General features: G+C 35.6%; 1 protein-coding gene, 2 long non-coding RNA genes and 4 other non-coding genes across 18 annotated transcripts; 6 read left to right on the top strand and 1 right to left on the bottom strand.

Annotated features, from left to right (window-relative positions):
* Positions 1–14,143: 14,143 nt before the first annotated feature.
* LOC149713927 (uncharacterized) lies at positions 14,144–16,516 on the bottom strand. 4 transcript variants are annotated; one of them, XR_016371510.1, is made up of 5 exons: positions 16,054–16,516; positions 15,886–15,943; positions 14,567–15,566; positions 14,428–14,513; positions 14,144–14,332 (listed from the first exon to the last, which is right to left on the bottom strand). It is a non-coding gene; the product is annotated as an uncharacterized LOC149713927 (long non-coding RNA). The 4 variants fall into 4 exon arrangements; XR_016371508.1 differs by having other exon boundaries at positions 14,428–15,316; positions 15,390–15,566; XR_016371507.1 differs by having other exon boundaries at positions 14,428–15,566.
* Positions 16,517–16,765: 249 nt separating this feature from the next.
* On the top strand, positions 16,766–16,837 carry TRNAE-CUC (transfer RNA glutamic acid (anticodon CUC)). The gene has a single exon. It is a non-coding gene; the product is annotated as a tRNA-Glu (tRNA).
* A 62-nt stretch (positions 16,838–16,899) lies between these two features.
* Positions 16,900–18,802, top strand: LOC149713925 (uncharacterized). 9 transcript variants are annotated; one of them, XR_016371506.1, is made up of 8 exons: positions 16,900–17,005; positions 17,061–17,240; positions 17,408–17,495; positions 17,559–17,608; positions 17,688–17,979; positions 18,069–18,191; positions 18,266–18,506; positions 18,594–18,802. XR_016371506.1 is itself a non-coding variant. In XM_089849077.1 (8 exons), the coding sequence occupies exons 3-5, from the start codon at positions 17,355–17,357 to the stop codon at positions 17,785–17,787; spliced, it is 291 nt and encodes a 96-aa protein (XP_089705203.1). In that variant the 5' UTR covers positions 16,900–17,005; positions 17,061–17,240; positions 17,321–17,354; the 3' UTR covers positions 17,788–17,979; positions 18,069–18,191; positions 18,266–18,506; positions 18,594–18,802. The 9 variants fall into 9 exon arrangements, 8 of the variants coding, with proteins under 8 accessions (XP_089705203.1, XP_089705201.1, XP_089705198.1 ...); XM_089849077.1 differs by having other exon boundaries at positions 17,321–17,495; XM_089849075.1 differs by having other exon boundaries at positions 17,321–17,495; positions 17,672–17,979; positions 18,069–18,157; positions 18,240–18,506.
* LOC149713924 (uncharacterized) lies at positions 18,675–19,717 on the top strand. Its single transcript, XR_016371640.1, has 4 exons — positions 18,675–18,688; positions 18,812–18,904; positions 18,968–19,091; positions 19,310–19,717. It is a non-coding gene; the product is annotated as an uncharacterized LOC149713924 (long non-coding RNA).
* A 1,208-nt stretch (positions 19,718–20,925) lies between these two features.
* TRNAE-UUC (transfer RNA glutamic acid (anticodon UUC)) lies at positions 20,926–20,997 on the top strand. The gene has a single exon. It is a non-coding gene; the product is annotated as a tRNA-Glu (tRNA).
* Positions 20,998–21,201: 204 nt separating this feature from the next.
* On the top strand, positions 21,202–21,273 carry TRNAE-CUC (transfer RNA glutamic acid (anticodon CUC)). Its single transcript has one exon. It is a non-coding gene; the product is annotated as a tRNA-Glu (tRNA).
* Positions 21,274–21,340: 67 nt separating this feature from the next.
* Positions 21,341–21,412, top strand: TRNAE-UUC (transfer RNA glutamic acid (anticodon UUC)). Its single transcript has one exon. It is a non-coding gene; the product is annotated as a tRNA-Glu (tRNA).
* Positions 21,413–21,425: the final 13 nt, after the last annotated feature.

The raw sequence follows: 21,425 nt of genomic DNA, 5'->3' as shown, positions 1-21,425 counted from the left end.
TTGGGTCTCGGGACAAATGGGTCTCGGGACCTAACCCAACCCAACCTTGTTTGGAGGTAAGAAGATCATTTATATGTGTATTAAAGGCCCGCCTCTTACCACAAACAATTTATTAGCAATAATAGAAATATTGTGAAAAAGGTGTCAGAAATTAATAGGAGAATATTTTGGAAAAGGTGGCAGCTAATTAATTGGAGAATATTTTGGAAAAGGCGGCAGCTAACTATTAGGAGAGTATTTTGGAAAAGGTGGCAGCTAATAAGTGGGAGAATATTTTGGAAAAGGTGACAACGAATTATCAGAACCATTGTTTTGGAAAAGGTGGCAACGAATTATCAGAACCATTGTTTTGGAAAAGGTGGCAACGAATAATCAGAACCATTGTTTTGGAAAAGGTGGCAACGAATTATTGGAACCATTGCTTCGGAAAAGGAGTCAACTAATTCGGTGACTAAATAATCACGAGACCAAACCGTCCCGGGACCAAATAATCACGATACCAAATAATCACGAGACCAAACCGTCCCGGGACCAAATAATCACGATACCAAATAATCACGATACCAAATAATCACGATACCAAGTAGTCCCGAGACCAAACAGCCCCGAAACCAAATAGTCCCGAGACCAAATAGTCCCGAGACCGAGACCAAACAGTCCCGAGACCGAGACCAAACAGTCCCAAGACCAAATAGTCCCGAGACCAAATAGTCCCGAGACCTAACAGTCCCGAGACCAAATAGTCCCGAGACCAAATAATCACGATACCAAATAGTCCCGGGACCAAATCGGTGATACCAATTAGTCCCGCGACCAAATCGGCCAGACCAAAATGGCTAGACCAATTCGGCGAGACCAGACTGTCCTGTTCCGTCTTTCTCTTCATCCGTCATTTTGATGGCTAGAGTCAACTGATACACTCTTTCGTGATTTTTCCTTGTTGTCAACTTCAGCCTGTGGTTTTCCATTTGTTTTTTTTTTGATATTTTTCGAAGCATTTCTAATGTCTCACCACTCAATCTAATCAAAGAACTTAAACTTTCCTTTAGAACGGAAAAATTATCTGGCTTGAGTTCGGGCTGCTCTAATTGGCATTCTTGTGAAAACCTATATATTTATTAATCAAAACGTCTTGGATTTAACCAAGACCTAAAAAGTATCGATAAGAAGAGAGTTAAGCAAGTGACTGAAAGCCCAGATATTAAAAGTTTTTTTTTAAATTAAGACTTACATGCTTAAGATGCTGTTCGGACAGTGGGACAAAGGACGATCTTCCTCGTAGAGCTTAACATGGCGGGTGGGTAAAAAAGGAGAGGGCGTCAGCCGTCGGACAGCCCCTTTAAGAAACTAATGTTCCATCACCCTATTCCATTGAATAAACTTAATTTACTGGTAGTCAATTTATTCCCTCTCAATAATTTGAAAAATTTACTTATCTCGGGTTTTCGAGCACAATTCCATTCCCCGTTTACATTTTATAACTACATTTATCATTTTTAGGAGAGTACGTGTATGACTTTGTGTCGTTAATAGGTTGCTAACATATCCCCGTTCATGGTCTGAACGATTTATAGTGAAACCTTTTGTTTTTGTGCAAATTTCAACAATGGCGTCAAATTCAATTAATCAAAACGCGTCTTGGATTTAACCAAGACCTAAAAAGGATCGATAAGAACAAGGTTAATCACTTGACTGAATGCGCAGATATTGAAACTTTTTTTTTTTAATTAAAACTTACATGTTTAAGAAAGTAATGTTCCATCACCCTATTCCATTGAATAAACTTATTTTACTGGTAGTAAATTTTTTCCCTCTCAATAATTTGAAAAATTTACTTATCTCGGGTTTTCGAGCACAATTCCATTCCCCGAAAACATTTTATAACTACATTTCTTATCTTTTTTAAGAGAGTACGTGTATGACATTGTGTCGTTAATAGGTTGCTAACATATCCCCGTTCATGCCCTGTACGCTTTATAGAGAAACCTTTTTTTTAGTGCAAATTTCCAGAATGGCAGCAGATTGAATAGCGACGTTATGATATTAAAATGTTTTCGGGGAATGGAATTGTGCTCGAAAACCCGAGATAAGTAAGTTTTTCAAATTATTGAGAGGGAAAAAATTTACTACCAGTAAAATAAGTTTATTCAATGGAATAGGGTGATGGAACATTACTTTCTTAAACATGTAAGTTTTAATTAAAAAAAAGTTTCAATATCTGCGCATTCAGTCAAGTGATTAACCTTGTTCTTATCGATACTTTTTAGGTCTTGGTTAAATCCAAGACGCGTTTTGATTAATATCTGTTACTTCGGTCTTAATTTTTATTAATTTTGCGTACATGCGGTGGTGATTAATTTATTTCAGTGCTCATTCCCGCTAGCTGCAGAAAAGAACATAGTTTGTCATTCAATAGACTGAGAGTCAGTAGCTAAGGGGACGTCACATCAATATTTTTAGTCTTAATTTGAGCTGATGAAATTCGTAGATATATACGAGGGTGTGATGTCATGACAAAGATTTTAGTTCGACTATTTCTGATGAACCCAGACCAGAATATACCAGTTGCTTTCACGCTAATTTTGAACCCCATTTCCAATGTCATTGTGTCAAAAAGATCTTATTCAGAACGGATATTTCTCTTAACCTTTACACGAGATTCAACATATAGATTACCATCTTTTGTGATTAACTTTAACCTAATTTAAGAAACTAAAATAGTTATTTTTTTGTTAAAAATGACATTAAATAAGACAACTAGCAATAATTTGGCAATATTTCGGAGGAAAAGAAATACAGTTTTGTAGTATTTTGGAAAAGCTGGCAAAATCATAATAATTATATAATATAAATATAACGCGTCTTAAAAAGATTTTCTCTTCCGTATAGTGTGGTAGTTTGGCATATTTTATTTTTCGATCTGTCCTTAAGTACAATTTTAATTGGATTTAGCCATTGGGATAGATGAAAAATGATTAGCCAGCGTACTACGGGAGTCTGGCAATGGAACTGTGCTTAGATTTATCATTGAATATAGGAAATACCAGGATCAACAAATTATTTACTAGTATTTATGAAACTAATGGTAACTATTTTACCTTTGATAAATAAAGTCAAATGAGAGTTACAGTAGTTTATTGATTACAAAAGCTAGGGTTAATAGTATTATTTATTTTATATAATAGTTAAAATATGAATTGTAAATTTTTAAAGTTATGGCTGTTCAGTAATTACTTAAAAGTCATTAAAACAATAAATTGCTTAAAGAATATTTTTGTTAAACTTTTTTTTCAAAGTTAAAACACGCATGATTATTATTTTATTGGAATGTGCTAAAGATTTATTTTAAAAACACATTTGGTTTGATAATTGCTACGTTTATTTATAGCACGCAATTTGGAATTAAATTTCCCTGGTCGTTATTTATTTATGGTATTCATTATAATTATTTTCCAGTAAATAAAAATTATGTTTTTCACGTTTAAAGCTAATAGTTGCGTATTTTTTAAAGGGTTTCATTCATAACTTTATAAGGAGAATTATTTTTGACACCAGAAAGGCTTTTGAGAATAATTAGTGATAGCGTCCTAACTGTCAAAAAATAGACCTTAACAGGGAAAAGCTATGAATAACTATAATTAATTTTAACTGAATCTAAAATGTAAGTTTCACTATGAATACATGAGATGGATTAAAAAATGTTCAAAGACACTCATACGTGAAGGTTGAATTTAAAAAGTGTGAAAAGTTCAACATTAACGTTAGAGCACCAATAATCATTTTGTTAATCTCTCAAGTGAATAATTCAATGAAAAAATATTTATACACATTTAATTCTAGGACTGTAAAATTGAGAATATATAATAGCCAGAAAAATAGTCAGCATGGGTTTTAATGTTAAATTTTTTTTGGGAAAAAAAGGGAAGGGGGAGTTTGTTAAAATACTGCTAATATACTTAAAGATCCTTTTTAAAAAGGGTAGTGATTTGTTGGTGTAGAATCTGCAGTTTAGCTTAGAGAGTTAATGAAGCGCCTTGTATTTCGTTAGTGACATCTTCAATCCAGTTGATTTATTTTTTTTTCTATATTTCATACTATTGAACTAAGATGGCGTTAGTGGTTAATGTCATTAATTGGTAGCTTTTTTACTGGTTCCATCGCGCTTGGTTTTGTTTTATTGATGTAGAGTCTGCAGTTTAGTTCACAGTTAATGAGGAGCCTTGTGTTTCACTATTGAACTAAGATGGCGTTAGTGGTTAATGTCATTAATCGGTAGCTTTTTTACTAGCTCCATCGCGCGTGATTTTGTTTTGTTAATGTAGAATCTGCAATTTAGTTCAGAGAGTTAATGATGTGTCTTGTGTTTGGTAGCGACATCTCCAGTCCATTTTATTTTTTTTATATTTATTACCTTTGAACTCAGATAGCATTACTGCTTAACGTCATTAATTGGCAGCTTTATTTTACTTATTCCATCGAGCTTGTTTTGTTTTGGCAAACGTCCGTAAAATAACGTTCATAAGGCGTTTTGATGGAAATTTAAATTGAAGTCCAAAGTGATAATCAAAACGTCTTGGATTTAACCAAGACCTAAAAAATCGATAAGAGCAAGGTTAATCACTTGACTGAATGCGCAGATATTGAAAGTTTTTTTTTTAATTAAGACTTACATGCTTAAGATGCTGTTCGGACAGTGGGACAAAGGACGATCTTCCTCGTAGAGCTTAACATGGCGGGTGGGTAAAAAAGGAGAGGGCGTCGGACAGCCCCTTTAAGAAACTAATGTTCCATCACCCTATTCCATTGAATAAACTTAATTTACTGGTAGTCAATTTATTCCCTCTCAATAATTTGAAAAATTTACTTATCTCGGGTTTTCGAGCACAATTCCATTCCCCGTTTACATTTTATAACTACATTATCATTTTTAGGAGAGTACGTGTATGACATTGTGTCGTTAATAGGTTGCTAACATATCCCCGTTCATGGCCTGAACGATTTATAGTGAAACCTTTTGTTTTTGGGCAAATTTCAAACGAATGGCTAAAAGTGCGCCTCTTTTTAGGGTAGAAAGAAACTAAAAATAAGGATTTTTTGGAAAAAGTGGCAATTAACAAGCAAATTAGCAATAATTTGGAAAGGTACCAATAATTAGGGGTAAAAACATATTCTATTTAGTAAAATTTTGGAAAAGGGGAAATTTATTCAGTTGATAAAACTTGATAATAACAAAAACAGGCCCACATTTAGCCGCTCATATTTCAACAATGGCGGAAAATTCAATAGGGATGTTATGATTTTTAGTCTTGGTTAAACTGAATATATGTAAGAAGGAAAGACACTGGGAAAATACTTTGCCTTCCATCTCGCTCGATGGAAAGATCATAAAAAGAGTAGAGACGTCGAGGGATCAACCCCCTGTATATCCCGATACTGAGCATTGAAATCTCTTGGGTCTATAGCAGCGGTACGACAGACAACGGTCACACGGTTCTATGCCAGGCCCATGGCGTCTCTATCATTTCTATGGCTCGCAAGCAGTAGAGGGGGGGGGTGCATACTATTCGAAATTTATTTATTTTCTTTGTTGTAAACTTGTAATTGCCAACTTAAGGGCGCTAAGGGTGTGAGAGTGTCAGCTGGACTCAGCGCGGTCGTAGCCTGAAATTTCTGACTTGGCTATTTTGCAATATAGCCTGCGTTCACCGAGTCGCGTGATCTAGGAGGCTGTGACTCGACTCTGCTACTAAGTCTGTATATCTTCAGGAACAAGGTTAATGAATGTATTAATGGTTTTTAAAGGAATATGGGATTTATCAGGGATAGCCCTGGATTTATGTACTCGTTGCTGCGAATCTTCCTATATAAATGTAGTATTTCAAGTAGCCGCAGAGACTTCTGGTAGCACTCTGTAATTGTATACATTTGGTAGAATACTTTTATAGAAATTGAAATGGTAGAAAATATTTTCAAAATAAAATTTGGTCGAATTATTTCGTAGTTGTCCTATTTCAAGCCGAGGAATGTTCTCAAAAACAATTGCTATTTGATGACGGAAACCTTAAAAAGTACTATTCACACGGAATTTTGGAGCAGCTCAACGCGTAATTGAGTGGGCTATTGCCTTGGTGACGAGGCCAGCGAAAGAAGGCATGAGAGTGGCACAAGGCGTACTTCTAGCCAGGACGATGTATACAGCTATGCATCATCCTTGCTCGTATCGGGCATAGCAGAGGCTAAAGCAGACTACGACTAAATCGTTTTGTCATTGTTACGTGTATTTATAAGGTATTTTTCATGACGAAATCCCCTAAAAATGATAATGTAGTTATAAAATGTAAACGGGGAATGGAATTGTGCTCGTAAACCCGAGATAAGTAAATTTTTCAAATTATTGAGAGGGAATAAATTGACTACCAGTAAATTAAGTTTATTCAATGGAATAGGGTGATGGAATATTAGTTTCTTAAAGGGGCTGTCCGACGCCCTCTCCTTTTTTACCCACCCGCCATGTTAAGCTCTACGAGGAAGATCGTCCTTTGTCCCACTGTCCGAACAGCATCTTAAGCATGTAAGTCTTAATTAAAAAAAACTTTCAATATCTGCGCATTCAGTCAAGTGATTAACCTTGTTCTTATCGATACTTTTTAGGTCTTGGTTAAATCCAAGACGTTTTGATTAATATCTGTGACTTCGGTCTTAATTTTTATTAATTTTGTGTAGACACGTTGGTGATTTTATATTGATTATTTCAACGCTTATTTCTGCATGCCGTAGAATAGGGAGCTAACAGTTCTGACCCTGAAACGTCACACCCTTCTATCTCTTACTGGAGTTCCATCCCCCCTAACGGTTGGAAACAGTATTCTACGCGCAAAAATGCCAACCAGATTGGGGCTGCGTGACATTAGACTATCTCTTCCCCGTTGCCAGTTGTTAGCTCCCTATAGAAAATTGTTGAGAGATCGGAGCTATGGGATCAGTCATTCAGTTTTAATGTTATTAGCTCCGTCCTTGGATTCAGCCTTTGGGAAATTGAAGTTGGTGTTTAAATGATTTGCCAGAATGCTAGGAGGTCAGGCAATGGAAGTATGCTTTGATTTATCATTAAATATAGGAAATAACAGGATTAAATTAACTTGAAATTAATGGTAATTTTACACGCTGTAAACTATTTTACCTTTAATAAATAAAGTTAAATGACAGTTATGGTAATTTATTGATGAAAAAATTTAGGGTTAATAATATTATTTCATATAATAGTTAAAATACAAATAGGAATGTTTTTAAGTAATGGCTGTTGAATAATTACTTTCAAATCATTAAAGTACTAAATTGCATTAAGAATGTTTTTGTTTGACTATTTTCAAGTTTTTAAACACGCATGATTTAGATTATGATATTGGAAGGCGCAAAAGATTTATTTAAATAAACATTTGGTTTGATACTTGCCATGTTTATTTACAGCATGTAATCTGGGCTTAATTTCCCTAGTTGTTATTTAATTATGGTATTCATTATAAATTTATTCCTATGAATAAATATATTGTTTTTTACGTTTAAAGGTAAAAGTTGCATATTTTAAAGGCTTTTTCCAAAGAAAATTGTTTTTGACACCAGAAAGGGTTTTGAGGATAATTAGCGATTGCGTCCTGCTGCCAAAAAATAGACCTTAACAGGGAAAAGCTAAGAGTAACTATAATTAATTTTAAATGAATCTATAGTGTAAGTTTCACAATGAATGCGTGAGAGGGATTAAAAAATTGTTGAAAGACACTCATACGTGAAGGTTGGCTTTAAAAAGTGTGAGAGTTCAACATTATCGTATGAATGCCTATAACAATTTTGTTAATCTCTCAAGTGAACAATTCAATGACGAAAAAATATTTACACACATTTAATCCTAGGATTGTCAAATTGAGACTATATAATTGCCAGAAAAATAGTAAGCATGTGTTTTAATATTATATTTTTTAAGGTATAAAAAAAGTGAAGGGGAGTTTGTTAAATTACCTCTAATATACTTAAAGATGCTTTTTAAAAGGGTAGTGATTTGCTATTGTAGAATCTGCAGTTTAGTTCAGAGAGTTAATGAGATGCCTTGTATTTCGTTAGTGACATCTCCAATCCAGTTGATTTTAGGTTTTTTTCTATATTTCTTACTATTGAACTCAGATGGCGTTGGTAGTTAATGTCATTAATTGTAGTTTTTTTACTGGTTCCATCGCGCTTGATTTTGTTTTGTTGATGTAGAATCTGCAGTTCAGTTCAGAGAGTTAATGAGGTGCCTTGTGTTTGGTAGCGACATCTCCAATCCAGTTGATTTTAGTTTTTTTTTCTATATTTATTACTATTGAACTCAGATGGCATTACTGCTTAACGTCATTAATCGGCAGCATTTTTGTACTGGTTCCCTCGACCTTGTTTTGTTTGGCAAACGTCCGTTAAACAATGTAATATACCATCATGGTATATTACCTTTAAGGCGTTTTGATGAAAATTGAAGTCCAAGGTTAATCAGTTGGTATTTTAGAGTAACGAGTGAAGTACTTGGTGGTAAAGGAGGGGGGATTTGGGGTATTTCGCCACCCGCAGACGCGGGGTAGTCAGTTCCTGTAGGGTAGGCATGCTGACAAGTCCCTTATTCCCTCAAAACTTTGTCACCCAGAAGCTTGGCTTACAGGAGTGCGCCCAAACTCCCAACATAGTGAAGTACATAATTTTAGTAACAAACCATTGCTGTTCTAAATTTTAATAACGTTGAAGCAACTTTTGTTCAAAAAAGTTTTTTTTGGCGAATTCATATCTATTATGAACTTCTATTGTGTTGATGAACTTGAAGGCAAGGCTTGCCAAGCCGTTATATAATTATACAAGGAAACCAAATAATTGACACGTATTATTTGGCTTTGGTACACCTTGACGTTCTATAGACACTCGCTCAACCAATACGAAGGTTATTTCTTTGAATATTTTTGCTGTTCTTAATCCAAAGTCGCTCTCATTCTTTGAACACGCCAGTCTAAAGTGTCTGTTATTTCGGCATAGAAGTTGAATATATATTTTGATTTGTCTATCGAAGTCTTGTTGTGGTTTTTTTATAATGATGATGATCATCATATTTTTGAGCTGTACTGGTAATAGCTATGATGAATTATCTTTCTGTTGAAGCTTAGTAGTTGGCACGTGTTGATACGATACGCATGTAGTTGCACGAAATTTGTCTTTAAATTGTATGTTTCAAACTCGAAAATATGCACTGCTTGTAGTATTTATGTCGAAATAATTTTAATCTTCGTTATATTAGTTATGTAAAGGGGCGGGGGTTGAAAGAAAACTTTACAATTTACTGGCAATTATATGTTAATTTAAATATAAGATTTTGAGGGTCTATTTTTAAGATTTTGTCACGCAACTCTTAACTTTAAGTTTGGAAACAGTGCTGCTAGAACATGGCAATTATTGTTTTGCGCGTGGGTTACCAAAGGGACAATGAAAAGGTTATTAATTTTTGGGAAAACAAAATATTCCAGAAGGCTTTGCAAATTGTACCCCTGTTGGATTTACGCAATGCAACCTGCCACGCAGACTACCCCAGCTGGTGAGAAACACAAAGAGATTATGCAAAACTTACTGGAATATTAATTGGAAAAATGGTTTAGTTGTTTTAATTACAGGGGTTATGTCTATATATATTGGTAACCACAATTTGGGAAATAATTTTCACACTTTATAAAAACAAATTATACAACAATAGTAGGATATTAGTTATAGGACAAATTAATAAGTTCATATGACTTTTTTTAAGCGTAACTATTAAATAGTTTAAAAATAAATTTTTGTAAGTGGTATCGGATTGTGTCTGGTACACATTATTGATAAGTTATAGAAAGAAAAGGTTATAATAATAGATTATATTTAAACATAAAATCTTTGCTAATCTTTGATATTATAACAGGATAATATTAGATTATATTAATTTAATTTAATGTTTTTGAATGGTTTTAAATTGTTAATGTAAAAACGTTATGGACGTCTTAATTTAAAAAAAAATATAGCGCGCTTAAAAGAGAAAAAAATGGAAGATGCGAAACTGATATTTAGAAAACTCTTTGAATATATTAATTTTAATAAGTATTTATTTAAAATTTGGATAAGAGTGTCTAAATCTCAGTTCAAAAAATCTGTTCAATGTTAACTAATAAGATGAGTTTGTCTCAATAGTTTCACCAGCTTATTAAAGAATTATATTTAATCACATAGCATTACCAACAGGGGTTACGTTTTTAGCGTGTCTTTTACATAAAACACCATTGGGGCAAGACTAATACAGAGTACTAAAAACCCTTCACTAGAAAATTCTAAAATTAATGCAAGAATCATCGCCTTTTTTTCGTAAAATAGCATGGCCCTACAATCCTCCCTCCTCTCCCTTTCACGCTTATTATAGTAGGCAACATCAAAATTACTCCAGAACCTTCGTTAACCTTAAACTTGCTCGAGGATTAACAATCTTACCCAGTCATAAATTACTTTAAAGGGAAACTATTAGTATATCTTTGACAGATATGATGCTCCTTTCTGGTACGAATATTGAAATTTTAGGCTTTACTCGGGGTAAATTTGATATGGATTCTTCAAGCACGTTAGATTCCCTTTAATGTTTCTAAACTCTTTCCAAGAGCAGAACAGTGACGTCAGTCAAGTTACTGACGAATCTCTCCCTTTTTCTGATCAATGTATCACTGACCTCGTACAGTAGCATGGAGCAATTATACCTAGAACGTTGCTGTGAAATCATGGTTTTAACTCCAATGTTTTAATTGCTCCATGTTACTGCTGCTCGCGCGGGGAAGTTTTTGGCGGGAAATCCCAGAGTTTATCATTTTTAATCCAGCCAGACTAACTTGAACCTCGTAAGTATGTTTTGAACACTATTTTTAATAGTTAATATTAATAATTAACGGATTTTGAAGCTAAGTCATAAAATTTAAAGTTATAATGTTTAAATTTAATGTCAAACCTTAAACTAGATAGAAAGTAATTGATTGTAAACTATTCAATGAAATTTCTTGTTTGTCGGTTTGGGCTTAGCAATGGAAGGCAAAAACATTAAGGTCGTCAATAAGTACTTTTACGGCGGCGGCGGCAAAAATCGAGGACGCGGTGGCGGACGAGGCGGCGGTCGTGGGAGAGGCGGCGGTCGCGGACGGTGGCAATGGGTGCGAACCTGTTACAGGTGTAAGGAAGCGGGGCACATAATGCGGGACTGCCCGCAAAACCGAGGTACTAAGTATTTTCGATTGCTTTACCTGGGGCTACCTAAAAACTTCTATGCACTTCGTTAAAGTTCTCATTTAGGGAAAAGAGTTTTAAATTTAATAAAATGTTATAGAGAGCTTTCAGTTGGAGCTGAGTCTCGGGACATAATTTACCCTGCCATATTGGTGGGTTTAAAGCAGGAATGAAGCCGAGACCACCCAATATGGCTCCCAGAAGACATGGGTGGGTGTGACGTACCTACTACTATCCCATCTGAAAGCTCCCTATTGAATTTAAAAAAGACAGTGATGTTCCCTGCTATCACTAGGTGGCCCTAATGCAAGCAATCTTAGTTAGAGCCTTTTATCGCCATGGCTTTCATAGCGTAATTTTGTTGTAATATTGGAAATGAGGTAGAAAGGTATTCTATGGTATAAACGTATCTAGAGAAAAGGGGATATTAGACTGAAATTGTAGGACACAGAATCTATGCATGTGAGACCAAAATGAATTATAAAAAAAGCACATCCCACGCAAACCAGCCAAAGGTGTAAAAGGCTCAAGCATATATAGTTGACTTACATACGGTTACATAGTAGACGAAATGGGCACCAACTGCACCAGCACTAACCCAACTACCACCACCACCAACCCGACTACCACCACCAACACCAATTCAACTACCACCACCACCACCAATTACACTACCACCACCACCAACCCGACTACCACCACCACCACCAATTCAACTACCACCACCACCAACTCCACAAACCGAACCACCACCAACCCAACCCCCCCACCACAAGAGGGTACAAACATGGAAACCCCATTGTAAATATTTTGTAAGTATTAAGCCACATTTAAAAAAGTTAACACTTTTATTAAATTGGGGCACAGGAAAAGAAGTTAATTTCGGGTTTTTTCATTAATTTCTCGAAAGCCATAATCCACCTTATTCCCTTTCGCCGGAAGTTAGGATTAGCTCAGGATTCATGGGGGTGAGTAACGGGAAGAAATTCGTCTGTCGTCTGCTACAACAGCCAAAAATATGTACTGTAGCAGACGACAGACAAATTTCTTCCCGTTACTCACCCCCATGAATCCCGAGCTAAGCCTAACTTCCATCGAATGGGAATAAGGTGGATTTTTAAATATTTTTACAGTTTCAATTCTTTTCTTGAGTTTCAATTAAAAATTTTCATTGAAGATAATTAATATATTTTTCTTATATTTTTTGTAGCATCATCACCATATTAATTTTCATAAAAAATTTTTGTCATAATATTTATCCATTTAACCAAATAAATTTCATCCATAATTATTGCATTCTTTTTAATTCATTTGAATGAACTAATATTCCATTCTTCTGATTCCTATTAATCCATTTTAGAAAATTTTTATTTCTTTTAACATAAGAAATGGTTTCCCAGTCATTTGTTTATCATTTGAACCCGAGAAATGGTTTCCCAGCCATTTCATAATACCTTAAACTTAAGAAACTATTGACCAGCAATTACGTTATTCCTTGACTTAAAAATGGTTATCTCTTGAACCAAATAATTTTTTTTCATCATTATTGATCTATTTAATAAAGGAAAGGTCCGTTCTAATTAATTCATTTTAATAAATTTTATCCCTTGAACTTAAGGAAACGTTTCCCAGCCATTTCTTTATCCCTTGAACTGAAGAAAACGTTTCCTAGTCACTTCTTTATCCCTTTAACTAAAGACACGGTTTCCCAGCCATTTTGTCATTTCTTGAAAAAAATAACTTTCTATCATTATTCCATTATTTTGATCCATTTTAATAAATTATAATGTTCCGTTCTAATTATTCCATTTTAGTAAATTTTACCCCTTTAACTGAAGAAAAGGTTTACTAGTCATTTCATTACCCCTTGGACATAGGAAATGGTTTCCTAGACATCTTGTTATCCTTCAAAAAATGGAAACTAACTTCTCCAACCTTATTCCATTCTTTTTGATCTATTTTAATAAATTAATTTTCCGTTATTATTAAACCGTTTTAATATAAATGTTATCCCTTGTACTTAAGAAAAACGTTTCCCAGTCATTTCTCTAACCCATTAAATCATTTGCACATGAGGTAAGATGGATTGGAAATGAAGACGGGCGACCTGCCACTACGGTCGAAGGCAGGAGGCATTTGTGGTCGGGATTTATAACTGCACTTATAAACCCCGCCCACTAGCCTTCGCCAAGGAGGAAAGTCAACTTGTAGGGGATCCATTGGCCCGCGCTTTGCTTTATTTCCTATTAACACAAATGAACAATTTATACTAATATGTATGCATCATTGATTGCTGTAAACAAATACTAATAATTTAAATAAAATAATTTTTTTATCAACTTGCGTTAATCAATTTCTTCATAACTTAATGAAAATTCGTCGAATTTTAAAGCAAATACATGTTGTGGTTTAGTTTAAACAACCGCTACTAGATGCTCCCATAGTCGAAAGGGAATAGCTAACTGGCCTGCTAAGCTCAGTATAATTAAAATGTCCTAAATTATCGTGTTTTTTGTAAAAGGTTTTAAACTTATAGTTTCCTAATTTTAAAGCAATATCTGCCATTGTTTAGTTTAAACATACGCCACTAGATGGTCCTGTAGTCCAAGAGCGGGGTTGTCAGGCCTTGATTTATCAGTACAACGAGTTAGGCCTATTTTGGAAGGTGTTTTAGGGAGTAGTGTTACTATTTCCTGGAATATTGGTTAGGCAGATGTATTAAACATCCATAGCAAATGCACTGATATTGGTACGAAATTCACGGTTGCCCAGTAGATCTATTTGATGACGTAGAAAGCTACAAAGTGATCCATTTAATTTATAATTTCGTGTTTATGATGAATCTAGTGAAATGTAATTTTGTAAATCAATAATTCAACAGTGTTAAGAACTTAACATCTTCTAAACTGAGTTACAGACACCCATATAATTGATAAAAAAATTTATTTTTAGTTTTTTTTACCTAATTACAATGACTGGAACAGCTTGGACATTAAATATTGGTTTGTGGGTGACTGCCTGACCGGGTTTAGCGACCCTATGATTCAATATATTAATAATTTTATTAGTAAGATTGTTTTACTTATATTTTCAGGACCAATATGGGAATTGATTATCTTGGGAAAAACTAACCATTGTTTATGGTTTTTTTAGGTAATGTTAGAATATGCACTAAAATGAACATTATATACATAAACTGGCCATGGTTTCATTTTTTCCTATGTATCCTTAAAATAAGCACTAAATTATTAATAAAAAATTTAATTATTACCTAATCAAAATGATTGGAAGAGCCACAATACAAAATATGGCTTTTTTTCACAGCAGTGTTAAATAGTTAGTTGGGTAATTGTCATTTTTAACTAATTGAAAATGGTAATTGAATTATAAATACTGAAGAAATGAAATAAAATTTAGCATGACGGAGTCCTTGAGGCTTGTCTAACTTTTCGAGAATAATACACAGCTTCCGCACCCCTTTTTCGAGGAGATTAAACATTAAACTAATTTGCAATACCAAAGTCAGAGTAGGAAATGGATGGACACTTTTCTAGTGTTATATGTTACTTATGGTTTGTTTTTACCCTTGGCACCAGTTTAGAAACCAGGTAACAAACCTATGTGTAGAGTTTGCATTAATCTTAAACAACAAAAATTTGTCTAATTTAAAAAAAAAATTATTCTAATTAGCGGTTATTGTTGGTCGATGGCACTAATAAATAATAAAAATTTAAATGTTACCTAATAAAAATTATTGGAAGAGCCGGAATAAAAAACATTGGTTGGTTTGTTGACAGGGTTTAGTGATCGTGTGATTTAATCTATCAATTATTTTACCACTAATGAAACATTCAAAATGATCTAAGCAGGGGTTATCGTTTGCCGGTTGCACCAGATATAATCTTTGTAGCGTTTATCGTTGGCAATCTGGCCATTGTTTACTGTTTTCTTAGGCAACGTTAGAATTGGCGCAAAATAATTAATAATACAATTGTTACCTAATACAAATGATTGGAAGGACCTGAATTAAAAATATTGGTTGATTTGGTGACAGGATTTAGTGATAGTGTGATTGAATCCATCATTTATTTTACCAGTAAAAAACGTATCTTCGTAGCGGTAACCCGTGGCACTTGGCTGGCCGCTGGTGGCACCAGTCGAGAAAGCAGGGAACGAACCCTTGTGCGTAGTTTAAACAACAAAAATTGATTTATTTAAAACAAATTACCTAATTAGCGGCTATCGTTGGCCGATGGCACCAGGTGAAACACCTTAAAACGCCGGGAGTGTGGCGCACTCCTGTAAGCCAAGCTTCTGGGCGGCAAAGTTTGAGGAAATACGACACATGTCGGCGATCCTACCCTATAGGTGCCGACTGTCCCGTGTCCGCCGGAGGTGAATTACCCCAATTCCACCTTCCGTCACCTCCCAAGTAAACCTCAATCCTTCCCTGCTTCTACACATACGACCTAGCGGCCCCCGTCAGTGCTGGGCCGCGTACGGTCTCTCGCTCAATTCTTCCTGGTGCTAAAGGCCTAACGGCTAAGCACTAGTGTGCGTAGGTGGTAAAAAAAAAAAAAAAAAAAACACCTTAAAACGAACGCAACACGGCCAATTGGTCTCTAGTCGACTCTCTACATACAATCAGCTGTATTTAAATTTTGACCAAGGCTTAGTGAAATCAGTGAATTTAAAAATTATCGGCTAAATCCTAAATTTAAATTCTTTTGTATTAAATTATAATAAGGTTTAACTTACGAAATTAAAATAAAATGAGGACGAATTAACCCCTTCTTTTATGTGAAAAGTTAAAAATTCGCCTTAAGCTCGACACAGCCACACTCGTTGTGTAAACAAAAATCTTCGCTCAGTCTTTCTATTAGAGGTAAAACAGCGTAAGTCCAACAGTACGTTTCTCAATGATTTTAGCCAGGACTAAAACACGTAAGTCCAACAGAATAAAAGGTCGTAAGTTTAAGCATGTGCTTAAAAGTACAAAAAGTAATACTTAATATTAATTGTTTTCAATAAAACTTCGAAAGGCACCAGTTTAATGTTCAACCTTTCATTTAAAACCATTTTCAGACCTATCGAATAAATAGTCTTCAAAAAATGCTCGAGTCAATTTGGCCATCACAGCAAACATTTCCCATGTTATTCCTATGGGAAAATTTCCCTTTTTTTGCCAAAATGTCTTAATTTTTTTATGGAAATGAAAACCACCCTTAGCAACATTATTTTCTATAAAAAAACACTAATGGAGGGATCTCTTTGAAATTTTAACCACATATTAAGGGTCCGAAGTTTAGTTCAGTGGATTTTTTTCAAAACAATTAATACAATACAAAAAAAACTACATCCAAACAAAAAACCCTCCTTATACATTAAGAGCAGTATGAAGTCTTATCTAAGAGAGCAATCGCTCTCTCAGAATAGGTTTATGAATAGAATTAAGACTCTGTTAAGCAAGTCCGATATGGTCTAGTGGCTAGGATACCTGGCTCTCACCCAGAAGGCCCGGGTTCGATTCCCGGTATCGGAGCGGGTGGTTTTGTACCGCTTTTCAAGAATAGACTTAAGGATATTGGTTTATGAATAGAATTAAGACTTGATTAAGCTAGAGTGGGATATAGACCGAGTGGGGAAAGGTGAAGCCCCGCCCATTGACATGCGCGGTAACCACTGGATGTTTTACTTCCAACAGTAATAGGTAGATGGCGGGAAAATTTGGTCTTTGGCGCGAAATTTAAAATACTTTTTTTAAGATCGTCTGCTTAGGAGTCTGCTCAACATTATGCGTAATCTGAGACTGTAGTGTCACCGTACTATAGAATTTGGGCAATAGTGGCATGTCACGCACCAAATGCATTACACGACTTTTATTATATGCATATTACAGAGCTGATGATCTGTTGTAATGTAGAACATCTTTTTTCATTTTAAAGGTAAGGAATTTGTTTCTAATGTGCATTCTTAGCCTTACAAACAAGTTTACAATTTTTCGCTCGACATTGCAACAACTTAGCTCAATCTCCAATTGATTGTGGAGCATTCTAGTTATGAAAGAACTTAATTCTTCAAGTGGAGATTTCATGCTTGTAATGTTTTGTAGAACTGTGTCCAGGAATTGTTCAGACAGGCTAACGAAGTCTAATAGTCTCGATGAAGGATGTTTGAGGTTACCAAAAGCCTTGTGCTGTGTAAGAACTGATAATGAAGGCAATTCGTACGTTTTATTTTCATGTGAAATTACGTTATAACAGGATTCGCAAATTTGTTTCTGGAGTTTAAAACAAATATATCCTGCTATATGGTAAATTGTCAACTCTTTTGCCTTTTCCTTTGGGTCTATTCTCTCTACTTTAGTAATTTTTAGGTCTTTTTGTGCCAAGCCTCCAAGTCCAAGGAATTCCACCAAGTCTTCTAAATTATCACAGCATGAATCAGAACTCCTTGCTTGCTTGTGGCCAGAACTATTTTGGTCTTCCATAAAGCTATAAACGGCCTCTGTACCAAATATGTCTTCCACTAGAGTTCGAAGAATGTCAGAGGCCGGTTTTTCTAAACATATCTATGGAAATGTGAACAGCGGTTTCCACCGCAGCAGCTGTATCGACACTTAATAGTTGTTGCGCAAGAGGCACTCTCATCTTCTGATAATGTGTTGGATTAACATGTGTTGGGGTAAGTTTAGGCGCTAGTTTCAGTTCCGAAGTTGCCTGAAAGTGTATGAGGTGCTTCAAGTACTTAATGTCAACATTTTTGAAAGGAAGATTATATTTCGCAACACATTGCTCTGGCAGCTCCGAGACATTGACCAGAATAGAATTTCGAACACTTTTCAAAACATGAGGTGGATCTGGTATTACAAAAATCTTGTTCTCTGGATTGCACGGGTGTGTAAAGTGGTGTTTCTTTTCATAACATGACACCTTAATTCCTAGGTCACGATACATAGCCATATTTTTAGGGCCCATGTCACTTACTATCGACACAACGTTAAATCCAATGTCATGAAGGCATTTTATACAGTCCGTCATGAAATTCTTCAGATCACCGCTGTCTATACTGTTGCCAACCAAATGCCAACCAAGAAGGTATTTCCATTTGGAGCAAGCAGAACGAACCATTACCACTAGTCCCTGGGTAGCGACTGCATGGTTGGACAATGTTGAATGTCCCAATACAGTTTTTAATCCAGCATCATATTCGTATGACCGCTTAATTTGCATTTGGTCAACCAAGAGTATAACACTTTCTTCTATCTTTGTAATTTTGGGTGATTGTTTTTGCTGCAGGCGCAGCGTGGCACTTTGAATACCTGGCGGAAATTGAAGCGTCTCTAGATGTTGATTTAGGCACCTTGTTGTTGGAAGTGAATGGCCTTGCTCACGTAAGAAATTGTACCCTTTTGTACCAATATTGTATAGAAGTTGTAACGACGATTGTATGGCTTGAGGAGACCACTGTTTGCATCGTTTGCGCTGTTCTACAACGTGATTTATTTGATCCGCAGTGTGAAGAGTTTGCCAAAGGCCGTCATTACTTTCTCTAATTGGTACCTCGATCTTTCGTGTTCCGAAAACAGTTTAGCGTGCTGTTTTTCAAGGTCTGTATTCTTCTTTGACAATTCCGCTATTGAAGTCTTCAAATCTTTTATAATTATTTTCAGGCTTTCAGAGGCATTCTTTGACTCATCAGAAAACGTTTCTGTCTGTGTTTCGATGTGGCACTTTCGTGAATTGTCAACAGACGCCTTTAACATATTAATGCAAAGTTTAGACCAACGCCAAAAGGTTTAACATACATTCAATCTGTTTCATAATCGTGATTATTTACATTTTGGGCCACATCAATTGATTCCAAACGCCGCACTTTAGAAAGTCTTACCATCTCGTCCTGGGATTAATTGCAAAAAATAACTAAAACATCCCTGATACCAAACAATATTGCGATGTTATTAAATCTAAACTTACCATATCATTTCCGGTGTTTTTTCTTTTATTCCTCTCAGACATGGATACTTCTTTTTGAATTGGGTTTGGTGCTCCAATTGTAGGAACTGCATTTGGGAGTTTTCTACCATTTGTGCCAAAGCAATTAGGAGAAAAATGATCCTTCAAACAAAGTGGTTATTAGATAACTATTATTCATTCATTAATAAAACAAGACATTACCTTACAAAGACGCAAGTGCCGACATTTTCCACTTAAGGCATCATTGCTATTTCTACCGATAAATTTAAACCATTGTTGTCTAACGTCATGATTATTTGGAAAATAAAATAAATAAACATCCTTTTCTGTGTTTGTGCAAGGCGGGAATGCGCATTTACAAGTCATAGTAAATTTTAAATTGAAAATTTAAATTCAACCTACTCCCTTGACTTTAAATTGAATAAAGAAAAACTCATGAACTTGAATATATTCAACTTTATTCTTTAGTAATAAACAATGTGTAAGTTGTGTTTAAAAATGGAGGCAATATTTTTCACAATCTATAAAATAACACCAATTTTCAGTTTTTTATTACAATTTCAACCAACAATGTCTTTTGTAACACCAATGTTCTAAAAACGAAGTATTTTAAATTTCGCGCCAAAGACCAAATTTTCCCGCCATCTATCTGTTACTGTTGGAAGTAAAACATCCAGTGGTTACCGCGCATGTCAATGGGCGGGGCTTCACCTTTCCCCACTCGGTCTATATCCCACTCTAGATTAAGCAAGTCCGATATGGTCTAGTGGCTAGGATATCTGGCTCTCACCCAGAAGGGCGGGTTGGATTCCCGGTATCGGAGTGAGTGCTTTTGTACCGCTTTTGAAGAATAAACTTAAAGACACATTTATAGGAATAATATTTAGGGTTGTTTCAACCAGTCCGATATAGTCTATTGGCTAGTATATCTGGCTCTCACTCAGAAGGCGAGAGTACGATTCCCGGTATCGGAGCGAGTGCTTTTTTACCGGTTTTCAAGAATAGACTTAAGGATATAGGTTTATGAATAGAATTAAGGCTTGGTTGAGGAACTCCGATATGGTCTAGTGGCTAGGATAACTCCTTTTTACCCAGAAGGCCCGGCTTCGATTCCCGGTATCGGAGCGAGTGTTTTGTATAGCATTTCAAAAATAGACTTAAGGATATAGGTTTATGAATAGAATTAAGACTTGGTTTAGCAAGTCCGATATGGTCTAGTGGCTAGGATATCTGGCTCTAACCCAGAAGGGCGGGTTCGATTCCCGGTATCGGAGTGAGTGCTTTTGTACCGCTTTTGAAGAATAAACTTAAAGACACATTTATAGGAATAATATTTAGGGTTGTTTCAACCAGTCCGATATAGTCTAGTGGCTAGGATATCTGGCTCTCACCCAGAAGGCGAGAGTACGATTCCCGGTATCGGAGCGAGTGCTTTTGTACCGGTTTTCAAGAATAGACTTAAGGATATAGGTTTATGAATAGAATTAAGACTTGGTTGAGGAAGTCCGATATGGTCTAGTGGCTAGGATAACTGCTTTGTACCCAAAAGGCCCGGCTTCGATTCCCGGTATCGCAGCGAGTGTTTTGTAAAGCATTTCATAAATAGACTTAAGGATATAGGTTTATGAATAGAATTAAGACTTGATTAAGCAAGTCCGATATGGTCTAGTGGCTAGGATATCTGGCTTTCACCCAGAAGGCCCGGGTTCGATTCCCGGTATCGGAGCGAGTGCTTTTGTACCGCTTTTCAAGAATAGAATTATGACTAGGTTGTGTAAGTACGATATGGTCTAGTCGCTAGGATACCTGACTTTCACCCAGAAGGCCCGGGTTCGATTCCCGGTATCGGAGCACGTGGTTTTGTACCGCTTTTCAAGAATAGACTTAAGGATATAGGTTTATAAATAGAATTAAGACTTGTTTAAGCAACTCCGATATGGTCTAGTGGCTAGGATATCTGGCTCTCACCCAGAAGGCCCGGGTTCGATTCCCGGTATCGGAGCGAGTGCTTTTGTACCGCTTTTCAAGGATATAGGTTTATGAATAGAATTAAGACTTGGTTGAGGAAGTCCGATATGGTCTAGTGGCTAGGATATCTGGCTTTCACCCAGAAGGCCCGGGTTCGATTCCCGGTATCGGAGCGAGTGCTTTTGT

This window comes from Phalangium opilio, unplaced genomic scaffold (assembly GCF_054372755.1).
Source record: "Phalangium opilio isolate 3A_F unplaced genomic scaffold, DU_Popi_V2 ptg000009l_1, whole genome shotgun sequence".
Lineage (NCBI taxonomy): Eukaryota > Metazoa > Arthropoda > Arachnida > Opiliones > Phalangiidae > Phalangium > Phalangium opilio.
This window is presented reverse-complemented; position numbering and strand designations above follow the sequence as displayed.

Excerpts from the sequence above, each read along its gene's own strand:
- LOC149713925 (XM_089849075.1), top strand. The coding sequence starts at position 17,355 with ATGAAAGAACTTAATTCTTCAAGTGGAGATTTCATGCTTGTAATGTTT. Across the intron at positions 17,496-17,558 it reads TACCAAAAGCCTTGTGCTGT|GATTCGCAAATTTGTTTCTG; the intron begins GTAAGAACTGAT and ends ACGTTATAACAG. Across the intron at positions 17,609-17,671 it reads CAAATATATCCTGCTATATG|GTCTTTTTGTGCCAAGCCTC; the intron begins GTAAATTGTCAA and ends AGTAATTTTTAG.